Source organism: Mustela lutreola, chromosome 9, assembly GCF_030435805.1.
Source record: "Mustela lutreola isolate mMusLut2 chromosome 9, mMusLut2.pri, whole genome shotgun sequence".
NCBI classification, from domain to species: Eukaryota; Metazoa; Chordata; class Mammalia; order Carnivora; family Mustelidae; genus Mustela; species Mustela lutreola.
The window spans coordinates 127,425,988-127,445,206 of record NC_081298.1 but is presented as its reverse complement, the minus strand read 5'-3'; the positions used below and the strand labels follow the sequence as shown (position 1 = coordinate 127,445,206).

Below are 19,219 nucleotides of genomic sequence, written 5' to 3'. Positions count from 1 at the left end.
TGTTTTTTCTTACACATTTATCCTCTTACCCTTTTAATTATAGTATAGATTCTTATGATGATGTTTCTGAAAAATATTTTTGTTTTTATTTTATTTGTATTAAACCTGTAATTTTTAGATCATTTTGTGTCTTCATAATAATTTTCCCAAACAGGAAAATAGTCTGTGACTCTATTTCTATTGTATCTTCTTTAAATATTTATCAGTAAGGTTTTATGAAATTTTGGAATGTGGCTTTAAAATATAGGTCTCATATTCTTTTTTCTATGGTTCTTTTTCTTTTTTGTTGTTGTATGTGTTTGTATATGTTTCAAAGATCAGAATCCAGCTTGTAGTTCAGTTCCTTCTGCCTTATGGCCCTATCCTATGTGTTTCCATAGTACCTTGTTTATTGGTCTTTTCTCGAATTCCTCATATTTATGTTTACTCGAGTGTGGTCAGCTCAAGGGCAAGGACTCAGGTACTGTTTGACTTGATTTGCCTTAGTGACTGATATATTCCTGCTCATAATAGGTGGGGGGGGGGTCAGCAAACTCCTTCCTTGGTTTATTTTCTTCCATAGTACTTTCCATATACTTTAAAAAATATATATATTTATTTTATTTTAGAGATGGGGGAGGGGCAGAGAGAGAGAGAGAGAGAGAGAGTTCCAAGTAGATTCCACTCTGAGCATGGAGCCTGATGGGGACTCAGTCAATCCCACCACCCTGTGATCATTACCAGAACCAAAACCCAGAGTAGGACACCCAACCGACTGTGCCACCCTGGTGCCCCCTTACCATATCCTAATGTACTATATTGTTTACTTTTTTGTTTTATGTGTTGTCTCTCTCCGCCCTGCTAAGTTCTAAGTGCCACAAAGATAGAGATTTTTAACTGTTTTATTTACTACTGTATTTCTAATACCTAGAAGAGTACCTGGTACAAAGCTGACCAGTGATTGTAGAATGATTAATTAATGAGTTGTTCAGATTTAGTTAATTGCCTAAATTATTCCATATGCTCTACCAAATATGATAGGTATAAACTGTCATGGAAAAAAAATTAGTAATATAGTCATAAAGGATAGAGTTTAACAGCTAGGAATATCTTAATATCATCTCAGTTAATTGTTGAGATGGAACAAGAATTTAGAATTCTTGAGTAAAACTTAGTAACTAGCAGTGGCATCTGGATATGTGGTAGGAAGACTTTGTGAGGGCAGTTAAGGAAAAGCATAGTTTCTGGAATCAGATGTAGGCACGTTACCTGATCTTTTGTACATCAGAGTCCTCCTCTGCGAACTAGGAATAATTGTACCCTTCTTAAGGATTGTTCTAGGACCCATATGAGACAAAGCACATTAACTCTTAACACACTGCCTGGCATTTAGTGGAGGCTCAATAAAGGTACCTTCCATTACTGCTATTTGGAATATTTTTCATCTGCAGCTTGTGGATATGAAAGGTTTTTTTTTTGTTTGTTTGTTTTTTTAAGATTTTATGTATTTTTTTCATGAGAGACTGGGAGAGAGAGAGAGAAAGAGGAAGAGAGACAGAGGGAGAAGCAGGCTCCCCAAGGAGCAGAGAGAGCCCTGATGTGGGACTTGATCCCAGGACCCCAGGATCATGACCTGAGCTGAAGGCTGATGCCTAACCACGTGAGCCACCAGGTATCTTTGGATGTGAAAGATCTTTAGCTGGTGTTGAGGCTTTAATCTCTGTAGTGTGCCGGGCTCCCAGGTTCTTTCGATTAAGGTGTATCTTCTTCCTTCGACCCAGAGAACACTCTTCTCTGGCAGCTTTTACCTGTTTATTACCTCCTTATCTTTCGGATCTCTTATATCTTGCATTTTTAAATTTCGATTTTGAGACTTTTAAGCATATATGAAAGTAGAGAGCATGAGGAATCCCTGTGCGTCCATTACCCAGCATCAATAGCTGTCAACGTTCAGTATGTTTATATATCAAAGAAGCTGTTCTTGATACCCTAGTAAAAATGCTTTAGGTTTTTTTCCTTCATAGCACGGTTAACACAACTTTTCATCGTGTATCTAATGTTTCACTTCTCTATTAGACTGTAAACCCCACAAAGGCATGAGTTGTATCTATTTTCTTTATTGTGATGTACCCAGTATTTTTTACAGTGCCTGAAACATGGGTGGGATTGTATATGAATGAATTCTTAAATAACTGAGAAAGTTGCTAAGGGATTTCAAAAGAGGAACATTTGATGGAAGCCTTTTGACTAGCAAAGATTGAGAAGCATTACTTGGGCAGCTTTATATGAAAACCATAGGTAGCTTCTTGGGCTCGGATTCATATACTTCTAAGCAACCTTGCCCTCTTTTTTTTCCCAAGTAAGCTTCTGCTGCAAGGCAAATTCAAGAATATCAGTTGAGGGGCGCCTGGGTGGCTCAGTGGGTTAAAGCCTCTGCTTTCGGCTCAGGTCATGATCCCGGGGTCCTGGGATCAAGCCCCACATCGGGCTCTCTGCTCAGCGGGGAGCCTTCTTCCTCCTCTCTCTCTGTCTGCCTCTCTGCCTACTTGTGATCTCTGTCTGTCAAATAAATAAATAAATCTTTAAAAAAAAAAGCATATCAGTTGAGTTTATACAGTATTATTCATTGTAAATGATGAAGTTGGCTTTTGGGGATCACCCTTGGGTAAGGTAAAATGACCCATTGAGGTTCTAGACCTTTAAGGCTGAGGGATCAAATACCTCAGCAGCTCTGTGGAGAGGTGAGAGTCTTGGGGCCCTTGCCCAGCCATCAGCCTGTCTCTCGTTATTATAGCTTCATTTGATGAAAATCAAGAAAACTGTTTTTCTCTTCAAATTGCTATCCCCTCCTACTTTTTTTGGTGCTGTTTTGAAGTAGTAACCATGGTTACTAGTAGAGGCTCTTTAGAGCTTTAAAAACCTCAGTTTCACAGCTGGAGGCAGAATGATCTAGATAAAAGCATAAGAATAAAGCTTACTGTGGTTCCTCCACCCGCCCCCCTCTTAGAACTGAGTTCTTTCATTAGGGAGCACTTTGCATAAAGTGAAATGTTCTTTGTTCTCACTAGAGTAGACAACATTTTTATTTAAAATAACAGGAGCCCCTGGCTCCTTCTTAGAGTCACGAAAGAGAGGTAATCCCACCACTCCCTTGTCTTCTGCCAGAATCTACCCTCTCTCTATCCTCTTCTTTCTGTTCTCTTTTTCTTTACCACCTTCCCTGGCCCAATAGTGAGTAATTAGTAATACTGAGATTTAAGGCTCAGATGGAAAAGATTGTGAAGTTGCAGGTTTAGGTTAATGGGGTGAAAAGGGAATGAAGGAGCGCTAAAACCTTGATACAATGGTACCAGGAGCATGTTTGCCAGGATCTAGAAGAATCAAGGACCAGCTTTTATCCAAGGTCCAGCATAAGTGATTTCTAGAAGGATGGCTAGGCAGCAAATACTATCTTGAGGAATGACACTGTTGAGAAGGGAGAGGAAATCTCTATTTATTAAGCATCTAATAAGTATTTAATACCTGCATAGGTAGTTGCTACTCTATCATGCTCTAATACTAAGCTGAAGGGATTCTTTAAAATTTTAAAATGACTCTGGGGTGCCTGGGTGGCTCAGTGGGTTAAGCCGCTGCCTTCGGCTCAGGTCATGATCTCAGGGTCCTGGGATCGAGTCCCGCATCGGGCTCTCTGCTCAGCAGGGAGCCTGCTTCCCTCACTCTCTCTCTCTCTGCCTGCCTCTCTGTCTACTTGTGATTTCTCTCTGTCAAATAAATAAATAAAATCTTTAAAAAAAAACCTTATAAAATGACTCATAGTTGTTTTCTTTGTAGTGATTTTCTATTCTGAAACTATGTCACCTTCACTTATAGCTGGTTCATCTGGTTTCTTGATGTGATCTAGACCAGATGTTGGCAAACTACAGCCAGTGGGCTAAATCTGGCCTGCAGCCTGTTTTTTGTAAATAAAGTTTTATTAGAACACAGCCACCATACTCATTAGTTTGTATTGTCAGTGGCTGCATTTCTACTCTGAAGGCAAGTTGAGTAGTTGCTAGGGAGACCATATAGCCTGCAAAACCTAAAATATTTACTAACTGGCTCTTCACAGAGCAGTTTACCAACCCCTCTAGGTATCCATTCATCTTGGACCCGATGTGGGAATGGTCAAAATGGGAGGAAAGCACACTATTAGGTTATACTATTTGTGGATATTAGGATAGTGGCAGCATGAAAAGAGGTTTTGGGGGATTTGCATGAATGTGACTTTCTGGGCCCTTTTTAATCGTTAGCCCCAAACTAAACTTTGAAAGGAAACCTTAAGTGTGAATATTGTGGCCCTTTTCTTTTTTAATATACTTATTTGCTATTTTTTATTCCTACATATATACCTATGATCATAGTCTTGTATGGACTTATTCTAATTTTGTTATTCATTTGTATACTCATATAAATGTAGATTTACATAAGTATCTTAATTGGAAGTGGCCCTGAAGATCATCTGCTCTAACATACGTGTTTTACACATGGCAGAAACTGAGTTTCTGAGAAGTTGTCCTATATACCAGATGTCACAAAAGCAGGTTAGTGGCAAATCTGAGGGGGTAAAAACCTGATGTTTTGACTAATTCCTGCTGTCATGCATTCACCCATGAAGCCTCCTCTGTAAGACCTTGCCCAGTGTATCTTTAAGGAGGACTTAAAAAACTAAAGCTGAAGAGGAGAGAAACATTAATTCTAGATTCTTATTTAATTCTGCTGCTGATTGATATCTTTGCAAATTTTTAGTAAGTATATCATTCTTTGATAGAAGTAAAAATCTAGAATGTAAATTAGGCTTATAAGGATGATTACAGACTAAGTTCTAGATATTTGCTTCATTTCCAGGTAAATGTGCAATTATTCAAGTAGACACAGCCACTATTTACAGTTCTCGAGTAATTTAATTTATAAGTGGAACATTGGAGAATCCAGAATCTGTGTTCTAAGTAGGTTACATAAATGTGTTTAAATGTTTTTCACTTGTGAACTGAATAAACTATATTTTGTAATTTGTAATAAAAAGACTTTATGGGGCTCCAGGGTGGCTCATTTGGTAAAGTGACTGCCTTCGGCTCAGGTCATGATTTCAGGGTCCTGGGATTGAGCCCCACATTAGGCTCCCTGCTTGTCTCCTTCTCCCTCTCCCTCTCTGTCTGCTCCTCCTCCTACTTGTGCTATCACCGTCAAATAAATAAAAAATTTTTTAAAAGACTTAATTTATGATTTCATGACTTGATGAAAAGATCCCTTAAGAAGATATGCTTTATCTAAAAAGACAAAAGAAATATACCAGAAATTATAGCCATTTTATTTTTATATTCCTGATAGGGATATTCCCATCACAATTGGGGCAGAGTCATTATTTTCCTTAAAAAGCCTCTCCCTTTATTGCATCAGAAAATAATCATAGAATTTCTTCTTGCTGGTTCTCTGGGGACCCGTTTTAGATGAGAAGAATCCTAAGAGAAGCTCACACAAGGTCTACGTTGGAAACCGTACTAAAAGAGCAGATATTCGCATGCTTTTGGCATATTCTGAGGATGATTTAAAAAAAACCTCGACACCATTATTTGCCTATGTTTAATGAATCTCTGCAGAGTTGTGTAATTGCTCCTTTTTTCCTGTATGTGGTAAGTCAGGCCCCTCTAATTCCTTTCCTTTTACATTGAAAAGTGTTTAAAAATTTTTCCTTAACTTTCCTTTCTTTTGTAGTATAATGAACAAATTGATATAGCTCAATAAATTTAACAAAAAAAATTTTTTTTTAAGATTTCATGTATTTATTTGACAGAGAGAGAGATCACAAGTAGGCAGAGAGGCAGGCAGAGAGAGGGGAAAGCAGGCTCCCTGGCTGGGCTCCATCCCAGGATCCTGAGATCATGACCTGAGCCGAAGGCGGGGACTTAACCCACTGAGCCACCCAGGTGCCCCAAATTTAACCAATCTTAACTATAAATTAGTTATGTTCAACTTTTACAGTATACGATTGCTATGTAATCTTTCAGAAATTAAAGCCATTTTAACAAGTCAATATTTATATTTAGTTTTATATTTTTATTGAAGGCCTATGTCCGAATGGGTGTCTACAGAAAGAGAATCAAATGGAACATATGTTTGTTTAAGTTTGGAATCCTAAATCAATGCTGTAATAAATTACACCTGGTTCATTGGAATTGAGACTGATATATAATCATATTGGTTTGGATATCACTTATCTGGAATTCTGATTTGCAAACATAGTTTAATGTTCTAAGCTAGTAGCTGGGAGTTCTTTGAAACCATGTTTCGCCTTGATAGTTACAAAAATAATTGATTACTCTTACTGTTGTTTGAAATTTAAAATTTAATTTGTTAATAAAAAAGAACCAGGTGCAAAGTGCTGCTTTGTTTTCAAACTTATTAACATGTCTCCAGTTTATTGAATTCTATTTAAATTTATAAGACACAAGTGTCTAACGTGAGTTCCATGAACCCCTTCAGAGGATCATTAAACTCTACTGATATTTTATTAAAATTTTTTTTTTCCTTGTGGGAATTGTTTTGTGATGATTAGTGTCTGTAGCATTTTGGAAGGCAGGTATGCTCACCACTATACCACCAACGCACATTTTGTAGTCTCAAAGCTGTCCATCAACCAAACAAGGTTAAAAACCACTTTTATAGGACTTCTGAAGCATTGTACTCTCCAAAGGAATATTGAAGGTAAATTTGCTTTGCGTCCTAGAATTACTTAATCATAGAATTTTGGAGTGACCAACTTGAAGCCCCCAGAAGTTACCCAAGGATTAGCAGAGAAGGCGGTGGGGCTCTTGTGGTATCCTGATTGATAACTTAAGGCCTTTTCAGCCTTCGAGCCTCAGCACAGAGGGTGTGGAGCTTCAAATTGATAGCAAGGTATTTGTATTTGAATAGAAAGCTTTTGTGAGCCCAGTAGAAATCTTGAATAATTTGCTCCAGTAGTTTCATGAAGTATTAGAGTGATGCTAGTTTATGTAGTTTCTTAGAGGATGGATAAATGGAGGTCCCTGTAGTCTCAAAGGAGAATCTCTTAATCTTCACAAAAAAATTATACCTTTGGCAGTGTCCATGATGAATAGAATTTAGGCACATTACATTCATTCTGTTAGCAAATATTTATTGTGTGCCTACTATGTGGATGTAGGTTTCACCAGCTGATAAAGAGTAATTGTGGAAAATTAATGAGATTGTGTTAATTTAATAATATCTATCAGCAGTTTAATGTTGAAAAATGTTTTCTTTTTTTTTTTAAGATTAATTTATTTTAAGAGAGAGAGAGAGAGAGAGCATGAGCGGGAGGGGTAGAGGGAAGGGAGAGAGAATCTCAAGCAGGCTCTGTGCTTACCCCACAGCCCTACGTGGGGCTCAGTCTCTGGACCCCGAGATTGCAACCTGAGCTGAAACCAAGAGTCAGACTCTTAATTTACTATGCCACCCACGTACCCTGGAAGATGTTTTTCTTTCCAGTCACAAACCCAGAGAAGAAAATGTCATATAATAATACTGATAGGAGTTTTTGTATGATAGTCTTTAGTATGCAGGTTGACAGAGTTATGAAATATTACAAATTCTCAGACTACTGGGAATTAAAGAAATTGCCTTATTTAAATAAGGACCAAAGCTAAAAATCCAAGATTTTCATTTTATTTTATTTTTTTTTTTTATTTTTTTTTTTTTAAAGATTTTATTTATTTATTTGACAGAGAGAGATCACAAGCAGGCAGAGAGGCAGGCAGAGAGAGAGAGGAGGAAACAGGCTCCCTGCTGAGCAGAGAGCCCGACGCGGGACTCGATCCCAGGACCCTGAGATCATGACCTGAGCCGAAGGCAGCGGCTCAACCCACTGAGCCACCCAGGCGCCCAAGATTTTCATTTTATTTATCACTCTTCACTATCTGATTGAGATTTAACTATTGTTCTTAAGTTAATGATCTTTTATTGTTTAAATTTGTGGTCACATTTCTCACTGTGAACATAGAACCTGAATTTTTATATTATTTGGTAATATTAGTAGCATAGTTACAAGTAGCTAAAGCTATAGCAAATTAATTTGAAGTAATCTTTTTAAAATTTATTTTAATTTTTTTTTATTTTAAAAAATATTTTATTTATTTATTTGATAGAGAGAGGGAGCATGAGCGGGGGGAGAAACAAGGAGAGAGGGAGAAGCAGACTCATTGCTGAGCAGGGAGCTCACTGTGGGATTTGATCCCAGGACCATAGGATCATGACCTGAGCTGAAGGCAGACACTTAACAGACTGAGCCACCCAGTTGCCCAATTTGAAGTATTCTTTTTTTTTTCTAATTTGAAGTATTCTTAAATGAACATAGAGTCAAATGAATTTAAGATTACACATGATTGTAATCACTTTTCATATATGCTTAAGAGGCTTTCAAAGTAAGGACTTTATGATTTAATATCTAATTACATTTCAAAGAATTAAAGACTAATCCCATTTTACAATATTCATTTTACACGGTATGCTCAAGATTTATGAACTGTGAGATTTTGTGCATATCTTTACAGTGCCAGTTAATCAGTTTGGCTTTTAAAACTGGAACAAGATTCTTCAACATTCTGACTCCTATTTTAAGATTCCTTACTCAGTTCAGCTTATTAAAAAAAAAAAAAAAAAAAAAACTCCAATGAAATACTAACAATGTCGTATTTCTGTTGTGTTTATTTTCAACAAAACAAATTCTATATCTATATTCTATATCTATATTTCTATGTATCTATATATCATTCCATATCTTTTAAAATGTATTTATTTTAAAATTTAAACATGTAAGGTATGTAATTGGTTTTCAGGGGTGAATTTATGATGAAGTATTTTGATTACAGGCAGTAAGATTCAATTGATGCAGGAACCTCAGTTGTGTCCTGCCCCTCCCTCCTTTCTGTGCTCCCATGATTAGTATCCTGAGCTTATAACCTTATATTTATTACATTCTAATTTATTGCATATTTATTGTATTGTATCTTTCCTCAACTAAACTCCCCCTATTCCCAAGTCCTTGAGGACAAGGCTCTAGATCAACTTTGAATCTTCAGAATGTAGCACACAGCAGATACTCATATATTTCTTAAATGAATGGACTGATTGAGGGACATGAGGGACTTATCTTTGAGTTTTCTATACTCACCAAACAAGATTTTAAACTCTGGGGTACTCTATAATGGTTTTCCAGAGCCTATATGTCTCCAGAGAGATTGATTGATTGATTGATTGATTTTAATTGGTGTACATAATTGTAGGGGCTGGCAAATCTGAAATCTGCAGAACAGGCTGGCTGGCTGTACACCCAGGAAAATGTTGATGATGCAGCTCAAGTCTGAAGATGTCTACAGGCAGAATTACCTCTTCCTTGGGGAACTTCAGTCTTTTTTCCTCTTAAGGTCTTCAACTGATTGGATGAAGCCCACCTATATTATGGAGAATAGTCTGCTTTATTCAGAATCTCCTGACTTAAATGTTAATTTATCTTCAACCAAATCCAGAGTCAGAATGTCTACAAGGGAAGAAGGAAGAACTATTGCAAAAAGTGAAAGAAGTTTAAGAGACATATATCCCAATGCTGAGGACTTCATTTAGATCCTGATTAGATCAAACCAGTTGTAAAAAAATGGATTTTGTTAGGCGAACAGAAAAAATTTAAAATGGAGTAGGTATTAGATGATAGGAAGGAGTTGTAATTGTACTGGATATAATAATTGGTATTGTTCCATTTTAAGAATGAGAAAAAAGAGGACTCTCTATAGACTGAAGTTTTTATGGGTCAAACAAATAGAATATCTGGGATGGCTTTAAAATACTCTTTCTCTCCATGCCTATAGTAGGTAGAACATTAGTAATTGCTAAAGTTGGGTAATGGTTATAAAGGGATTTATTGTATTATTTCTGTGTATAAAAGGTTCTATAAAATTTTTTTTAAATGAGTAAAAGTATAATAAAAACAGAGCTTGTCACATAGTAAAAAAAAGGAAGTTGGGCACCTGGGTGGCTCAGTTGGTTAAGCGACTGCCTTCAGCTCAGGTCATGATGCCGGAATCCCAGGATCCAGTCCCGCATCAGGCTCCCAGCTCCACGGGGAGTCTGCGTCTCTCTCTGACCTTCTCCACACTCATGCTTGGTCTCATTGTTTCTCTCTCAAACAAATAAATAAAATCTTTAAAAAAAAAAAAAAAAGAAGTTAATTCATCTTAAAAAAAAATAGCCTTCATATAAGCATCTGGATTGGTGTTTGACCATGTATCTGGGTACTGTGGCTTCACCAAGTTGACATGTAAAAGTAACCGTCATAGGTACCGAGTAAGTGATTAATTTCAGTGGGAAAAAGATTTCTAAGGGGCACCTGGGTGGCTCAGCTCAGGTCACAATCCCAGAGTCCTGTGATGGAGTCCCACATCGGGGCTCCCTACTCAGCAAGGAGTCTGCTTCCCCCTCTGCCTCTCCCCTCACTCTCTCACACTCTTTCACTCTCTCTCCCTCAAATAAATAAATAAATAAATAAAAATATAAAAAAGAAGAGGAAAGATTCCTCAGCATTTTCATAAAGAAATCAGCTATGGAAAAATTGAAATTTGTATAAAGAATACTAGTAAGTTAAAAAAGAAACATGCATGAGTAGCTATGGCTAAGACTGTATTTATATATTAGAATCTTATTTTTGTTTTACTTTATTTTTTATATTAACATATAATGTATTATTTGCTTCAGGGGTACAGGTCTGTGAATCATCAGTCTTACACAATTCACAGCACTCACCATAGCACATACCCTCCCTAATGTGCGTATCCCGCTACACTGTCCCTCCCTCCACCTCTCACCACGCCAGCAACCCTCAGTTTGTTTCCTGAGATTAAAAGTCTCTTATGGTTTTGTCTCCCTCCTCATCCCTTCTTGTTTCATATCAGAATCTTATTGAAGTGCAACATAGGAAACAATTGAAGCATATGAACAAATACTACATACTGTATAAGTTAGGAAATTTTCGGGGATCAGTGATCAGAATGGGATAGATTTAAGAAAATATTTTTCAAAAATATGCATTTTGATCTGATTTTGCAGAATGTGTACATGCTATGTATACATATGTGGAGTTGGGGAATAATCTCAGTAAGTACAATACCAAAGGCCTTTGAGAGTCTCTGGGAGGGAAAGGCGGGGGAAAACTGAAAGAGGGCCTTGAGTATACATTTTACATCTGTTAAGCTAGACAACTAAAACAACAACAACTTCTTGAAAGTTAATTAGGAGGGAGGTGATTAATTAAAACATTCCTTGCAGATACTGTCCTGCATATATAGTGGACTAGAGTGGTTTCTAAGCCCCCAACCACAGGAGATGAGAGCGTGGACAGAGATTTATAAATAGAAAGATAATCCAAGTCTCATAGAGGTTGCTGTAGAACTTTGTGATTTCATGTTACAGACAAAGACAGAGAGGATGGATATACTAAGTTTGCCTAAACTGGCAGTCTGACACTTAAAAGAGTGATGTTAATTTTGATAGCGATGTGGAAATCGAGAGTGGGCAGGTAGAATACGGTGCATGATGTACTTGCATGACTTAGTAGCTACTCCATGAGGTAAAACATATTGTAGTGTATTCTATTATTCCCAGCATTCCACTCTGAGGCATAGAATGCTCCTTTTAAGGGATTTAAAAAAAAAAAAAAGGTTTATTTATGTATTTGAGAGAGTGAGAGCGCACAAAAGTACAGTGGGGAGAGGCAGAGGGAGAGGGCATCTCAAGCAAACTCTGTGCTGAGTGCCCAGCGCAGAGCCCGGAGCCCACGCAAGCCTCCGTCCCACCACCCTGAGATCATGACCTGAGCCAAAACCAAGAGACCAGTGCTTACCAAACTGTGCCACCCAGGTGCCCCTTAAGGAATTTTATCCTACTTGGTGAGGTCAGCAGACTTTGGTTACAAAATTTATAGTATAGAATCTAATATTTGAAGATATCAAACTACTGATAAATCATCTCTGTCAATTGTGTAGTTAGTATCTGCTGTGATGAAGACAAAAAAACTGTAGAAGTTCAAAATGGGAGGGTATTTACCACTATTTTCTGGGAAGAATTTATGAAGGATGTCAGATTTAAGCTCTCATAAAATAGCATTTGGAGCATCTTACATAGTAGAGCTAATGGGGCAAGTGGAAAGCCTCACAAGTGGGAGGCTTAGCTATGACTGAAATATACTACATGTTTTAAAAGAAAGCTCTGTTAATTGGATTATCTTTTAATTTATACAGAGCCCTTCTGCCTGCTTATTGTGTCTGGTGAGTCATTTTTATAGGCCTCAGCCTTAGCCCTACTGTTTACATGGAGCCCTGGCGACCTGAAACTGTAGCCTCAGTCAGTTATTTTTACCTTTTTCTCTCACTCCCCTTCTCTTTAGCCTGTCAGTCTCAAAAAATCATGAGTGCATTGGTCACTTCTTGAAAGTAACACTGAGATTATCTGTTATTTCCCACCTGTTGTTCTTTACTTTGTCATCACACTGTGTGTGCTTTTGTTTTCATTACTTTGCTTTGCCCATAGTCCTAACAGTGGGGATATTCCTTGGTCCGGTCACATAGTCCTACCATTGTCATTGTGCTGTGGCCTGCCTCCTCTTGCTTTCTTTCCAGATAGGAGCTTTTTTCAATGGTAGTATTTCTTTCTGTGCGTGCGTCTCAGGCCCAACTCTGATTTGTTTTCCAAACCTTTTTACCTCCTACTGTTTCAGTTCCATGGTAAATCTTTTCTTTGGATTACATTTATAGCAGTTTTTATGATATGCACAGAATTTGAATTACTGAAATAAAACTGCATTTATTTTCTGTATCCTAGTTAATATTCTTTGCCTCAGTTTTTATCAAGTCGACTGATTTCTTTCCAAGTAGTCTATATCTTCAAGGTTTCAGTACATATTATCATCTTGCAATAAAAAATAGTTGGTATTGTTGAGGCTTGTCACTTTTATAAATTTAAAATATTAATGCAGTTTACATGGAAAACTTTCTACAATTCTGTAGCTTCAATATTATTTTTAAAATAATACTGTATACTTATAATCAGTGAAACTACATTTTTAACAGTCCTGGGAAAAAAGGATTTAAGAGCTCCTGAGCATTTAATCCCACTCCTTTCTGTGACAGTTTTATTAATTGGGATTCCTCTGGAGATTGTTCTTTGGAAAAAAAGCCCTTCCTTCTTCCCACCTTTTCCCAAGAGGTTAGAATACAAGTATTCCTTTAAACTTAGTTAGAATTATTATGTCTCCTCCCCTCCACCTTCATTGTTCATTTTTACTACTTCTGTAGTTTCAAAAAATACTCACTCTAATTAAAATTCAGGATGGCCACTGAGACTTCAATGTAGCTTTCATTTGTTATATTAGGTATAATTTGCTAAATGGTCACGTGGTTGGGGAAGACTACCAACAAGTAATTGGATGGTCAGCTGGTAAACTATTTTTTTCATAAATGTTAAATTCTTTTAAACGTCTATGTAATAACTGGTATTTTTCTTAAATATTTTTCTTTAGGTAATCAGTATATTTGTGTTAATAAATAAGAGCATAAGTAGAGCTATTTAAAATATTTATATTGTTAGTTGCCATAAAATACTATTCTATAATCTCCTTAATTTATTGAATAAAAAATTGTTGTCCTCCATCAAAAAGTATATTAGTGTGACCCAAGCAGTAGTATGTATACCCATATTCTTTTTAATTTTTAAATTAAATTCTTTTTAATTTTTAATTTTTAAAAAAATTACTAGAGTGAGCGCGAGAGAGAGAGAGAGAGAGAGCATAGTCGGGGGGAGGAGCAGAGGAAGAGGGAGAAACAGACTCGCTACTGAGCAGGGAGCCTGACGCCAGCTAGATCCTGGGACTCTGGGATCATGACCTGAGCTGAAGGCAGACGCTTAACGGACCAAGCCACACAGACACTCCTGCCACCTCTTTTAATTTTTTGAAAATAAGTCTTGCTGCATATATATCTATGCTAAACAGAATAGTATTGATTTATTTATTTCTGAACTTTATAATAAATGGCATATTGTGTGTTTCTTTTTAAGATCTTCTTGTAGGTCTCTAAGATTCATTTACATTGCTCTCTAGATTTTTCTCATGGCTAGTTGTAAATACGCAATAATATTATTTTATTGTTGATTGATACACTCGTTCTTGTTTTTTCTATTATTATTATGTGGTATTATGAACAATATCACAATGAGTATTCTCATACACATCTTGTGGTATACATGTGTAAACACACCTGTACCTAGGAATAGAATTGCTGGACCATATGGTATATGCATTTTCAGTTTCAGATAATGCTAAATTATTTTCCAGTTCAATTTGTGGCACAGAGTGGCTAGATGTACACTAAAAATTTCCTGTTCTTCCTGGGCACAGATTAGGTTGTCCTTTCCATCTTTTTTTGCATTAGGAATGTCTACTTAGATGAGATCTATTATGTAGAATATGAGTAGAAGTAATGTATGCCTCTTATAGGCTTGGCCCACAGAAATCTGCCATGTGTGATCATCCAGTTTCTTTTTTTCCATCATTTGGCCAAGTTGTGTTTCTCCCATACCAATTCTTGCATTTTTCCCTCCCCCTGTTAGGTACACTGTGCCAGTTATAACTGTATAGATAAAATAGAGGTGGTGGTCAGTGACTCTCTCTGCCTTATTTCTGTTTTTAAAGTCAATACTCCAAATAATTAACAATTATCTACAATATCTTCTATGTTCTCTTGATACCCTTTATTAAGTAAGGATATTCTCTTTAAGATTTTTCTAAAAATGTTACCAGGAATGTTGAATTTCATTAAATGTTTTACCAGTTACTATGGAAATGATCATTTGAGTTTTCTCCCTTGATCTATTAATTTTGTGAATAATATTTATATCTTTGTAATGTTAAATCACACTTGTATCCCTAGCATAAACTCATATGGACAAATCTTTTTCATCAGTACATGCAGTTTGCTAATACAAGTATCTTTCAGTAAGAACATTTTTTTAGATTCTTAGTTTGGATAGTAAGGGATGCTCTGTAAAGTGCCTCTTTCAGAAATTCCCAAACTTCCCCAGTTCATGGTGCCCTTAGAAAGACCAAACAAAAGAAATACCTAAAAGCTATATTTATTAAGCAGTTGGGTTCAAACGACTTCATATTTATGTCCTAATAGCTTAGTAGCTGTTTGAAAAAAGTACATAGATAAATTCAAAGAAAAAGCTATATTTTCATTTTATTTTTAAATAACTGCAATTATAGTCAGCCTTGAACAATGCAGGGATTAGGAGCACTGATCCTCTGCACAATCAAAAAGCCTCCAAACTTAACTACTTAATAGTCTACTCTTGACTGGAAGCCTTACTGATAATACAGTCAATTGATACATAGTTTGTATTTTTACAATGAAGTAAGCCAGAGAAAAAGAAATGCTTTTAAAATTATGAGGAAAAGAAAATAGAATATTGTACAGCACAGTTCAAACCCATGCTGTTGGAGTCAACTGTACTTACTAGTGGGATGTGTGTGCTTGAAATTATTGCATAACTTCTCAAATCTTGGAATGAGATTGGGCACTGCCACGCTCATTTCCTGTTCCATGTTGATTTTCACATGGTGATTGCTTTTTTATTGCAGCAACTACCATAAACTCAGATTCACAAAGAGGTCATCAAAAGGAATGCAGTGTGATTTAATGTTGAAACTATGAAAGAAAGCATGTGATATTTGACAGATGTTGTATATTGCTGTTTCCTTCAAATTGAAAACATCCCTTGATTCCACTGGTGGGTTCACTGTGGCACCTCAGGGTGACTTGGACCGTAGTTTGGAAGCTATAGAACTAGGTAGGTCCTGAGTTTTGGAGAAAGGATAGTGAATGACAATGTGGACATTAAAGAATACGGCATTTTCCCCCCATTTGATACACCTTATAAAGGATATCAGCCCCACTTTTAATAAAATGTGCTTTATAAATTCATTTTTTGTGATGAGGCCTCGATTGTGAGGGATACCTGTATTTTATTTAGAGTTTCACACCTGTGTTTAAGAGTAAGATCGACATATTTCCTTTACTAATACTGTTTGGTTTTAGTATTAAAGTTATACTGGCCTCATAGGATAAATTGGGGAATATTTCCATTTCTGGGAAAGTTTTTGGTAAAATTCAACTGCCTTTTGAGGAGATTTTTTAAAAAATTGTTACGATTGGGTTTTCTTTTTTTTCATTTGCTTGTCTATATTTTCTTATTTTCTATAATGCCATGTAATATACCTTTAAGAACAAGCAGTCTTATATCAAGACACAAAAGAAAATCTGTATATGGAGTTAATTCTTAGTTTGATCACTCAGTTCAAATCCTGTACTGTTAAGGCTAATTGACTCATGATTTGGGAGAAAATTTTTTAAACTATTGATTTAGTTTTCTTGAGACCAGTAGGATTATTAAGTCTTTCTGTATCTTCCTGGTTAGTTAGCTTTTTTTTTTTTTTTTTAATTAAGGGAAACTTTTTTTTGAATAACTTTAGATTTATAGAAAAGTACAAAAATAGTATATTAAGTTCTAGAGTGCCCTTCATCAACCCCACCCCATTCTTGACATCTTCCATTACCATGATACATATGTTAAAACTAGGACAGCAGTGTTGACTAATTAAACTTCAGACTTTATTAGGATTTGAATAGTTTTTATTTTATTTTATTTTATTTTTTAATTGATATCCTCTTTCTGTCTGGGGCCAACCCAGAGTATCCCTTTGTTTTTGGTGGTCATGTCTCTCCAATCTCCTAAGTCTATGACACTTTCTTAGTTTTTCCTTATTTTTTTGACCTTGACTCTTGAGGTGTGCTAACCAGCTGTGCTATAGAATATCTCCCTATCTGGGTTTATCTCGTGTTTTTCTCATGGTCAGACTGAGGTTATGAGAAGAATACCACCAAAAGGAAGTGCCGTTCTCATCACATCATTTTAGGGGGTAGGTGATATCCACCACGTCACTGATGATGGTGAATTAACCTTCCTCACATGGCTGAGGTAGTGTTGGCAGGTTGTCCCATCATGAAGTTATTGCTCTTCTCTTTCCCCACTTAATTCTTTGGTAACGAGTTCCTAAACCACTAAGTCTAGAGATTAAGCACCATCTCTTAGAAGGAGGGGTAGCGCCATATATTTTTTGGAATTCTTCTCTTTACTTATTTGTTCCGTCATATGTTTATATTAGTGTGCCCTAGGTTAGTTTTAATGGGTTTTGTTTTAAGAAATTACCTATTTCATTTAAGTTTTCAAATCTGTTCGTGGAAATGTTTTCATAATATCCTATTTGTTTAATCTTTGGTTTATTTATAGTTAGGTTCTCCTTCATTTTTAATAATTAATTTGTATCTTTTTTTTCTTGACCTCATCAAGGGTATTTTGTTATTGATTTCAAAGAACCAGCTTTTGGTTTTATCATTCTCTTTATTGTGTTGTTTTCCATTTCATTGATTTATACTTTTATATTTCTTGCTCTTTATTTTTTTTAAGGTGAGGTTATTTGTTGAAATAACTTTATAGTTAGACATTTAGCCCATTAGTTTTCAACCATTCTTCTTTCCTAATATTAAAATAAAACTTTCAACCATTTCTTCTTTCCTAATATTTATGGGAATACATTCTCCTCTGAATGTTGCTTTTGCTGCATTTTATAGTTTTGAAATGTAGCATTTTCATTATTGTTTCGTTCTTAGTTTTACAGTTTTTTCTCTTAAGAAATAATTGTTTTCTGGTATTGTTTCTTGAATTGTGCGTTATTTAGAGGTGGAGTTTTAAATTTCCAATTGCTTGGCAGTTTTGTGTTTAGTTTCTTTCTGACTTTTTTTTCATTGTGTTGTGAATCAGAGAATATAGTCCTGGTGGTAGTGATTATTCTGTTCTCTCCTGCATGTTTCTTAACCTCTCTTTCATACTTTCCTTTCTAGTGACCGTGTAGGCTACTGTAAATTTGTCATAGCTGGAAATTTTTATGACAAATTTTTAAATTTTTACTGATATTTTATAATAGTGCTGTATTTACTTGTGTGTTTTGTGATTTTCTTCTTGAATTCTGAACTCCTTTTCTTTGGAATCCTGTGTAAGTATGAAAACTCTTTGGTTTAAGTTCAGGATATATTCTTCTAGAGTGGATTTTTATTTCCTTCTACTATATGCTTGGAGTTGGGGGGCTTGGTCTGTCAACCTGGATTTTAACTTAAAATTCTTACTCTTGGTTTTTTAGGAACATCCACATGGTGTAGATGATTCAGGCATCAAATTCTCATGATGTGTTTGCTAAAACAAAGAGGTAAATTTTCCTTGATGTTTGCCTTTGAGGTATTTTTGATGTTTGAGTTCATCCTTTTCCTGGGTTATTGTCCATTTGGGTCCCGGCTTTGTCTGATGGCATGAGACCTCAGGAGGCCTGAGCCTTTTTCCTTGATCTCTCTTACTCTTAGTTTATGCCCCCTGTGTTTCCTGGCAGCTTTGCTGCTTGCTTTTCCATCTTTTTTCTTGATTTGTTTCCATTGCTGATGTTGGTGGTTTTCCCTTGCATTCTTTATGGGGTATCCATCACTGAAAACGGTAATTTTTATATTTTATTGAGCAGTTTCAGATGCTATGTAGCAGAAATTTTTAAGACCTCTAGTATATTTCAGAGACTGGAAATCCTGTTGGAAATTCTTCAAAAGAATAATTTCTAGAAACCAGTCCAGACCCACAGACTAGAATCTGCAGAATGCAGGTCCTGTGGGTATTTTTAAAAACTTCTTAGATAATTTGGATACACTATAAGTTTTGATAACCACTGGCATAGAAAATGTTAAAGACTTTTTGTGTAAGCTTAAATAATTAAACATTCATAGCTAATGTTTACTGAAGGTAAGTTAACATACATAGTAGGCATGCAATAATCCTGGCTGTTAGTAGTAGTATTACATGCTGGGCTCTATTCTAAATCCTTCACACATCTTGTAATCTGTTCCTCACAACAGTGCTATAGCTACTACTCCTATTCTCATTTTATAAATGAGAAATTGAAGCACAGCAATATTAAAAACTTACTCAATAATACATAGCTAACAGATAGCACAATTGGTACTTGAATCCAGATAGTTAATATAATTCCAGAGCATATAAGCTTAACCCC

General features: G+C 36.0%; 1 protein-coding gene across 5 annotated transcripts in view; it reads left to right on the top strand.

The window, feature by feature from the left end:
• Positions 1 to 19,219, top strand: part of NCOA1 (nuclear receptor coactivator 1) — a 237,361-nt gene that overhangs the window by 92,680 nt on the left and 125,462 nt on the right. For 3 of the 5 annotated variants that reach the window (XM_059132484.1, XM_059132485.1, XM_059132489.1), the window contains exon 3: positions 18,311 to 18,376. The exons of 1 other annotated variant lie outside the window; for it this stretch is intronic. In XM_059132484.1, coding sequence (XP_058988467.1) covers positions 18,352 to 18,376 — 25 coding nt within the window. In that variant the 5' untranslated portion in view covers positions 18,311 to 18,351. Of the gene's footprint in view, positions 1 to 5,465; positions 5,649 to 18,310; positions 18,377 to 19,219 lie in introns of all 5 variants that reach the window. One more of the 5 variants, XM_059132486.1, reaches the window with a different exon arrangement.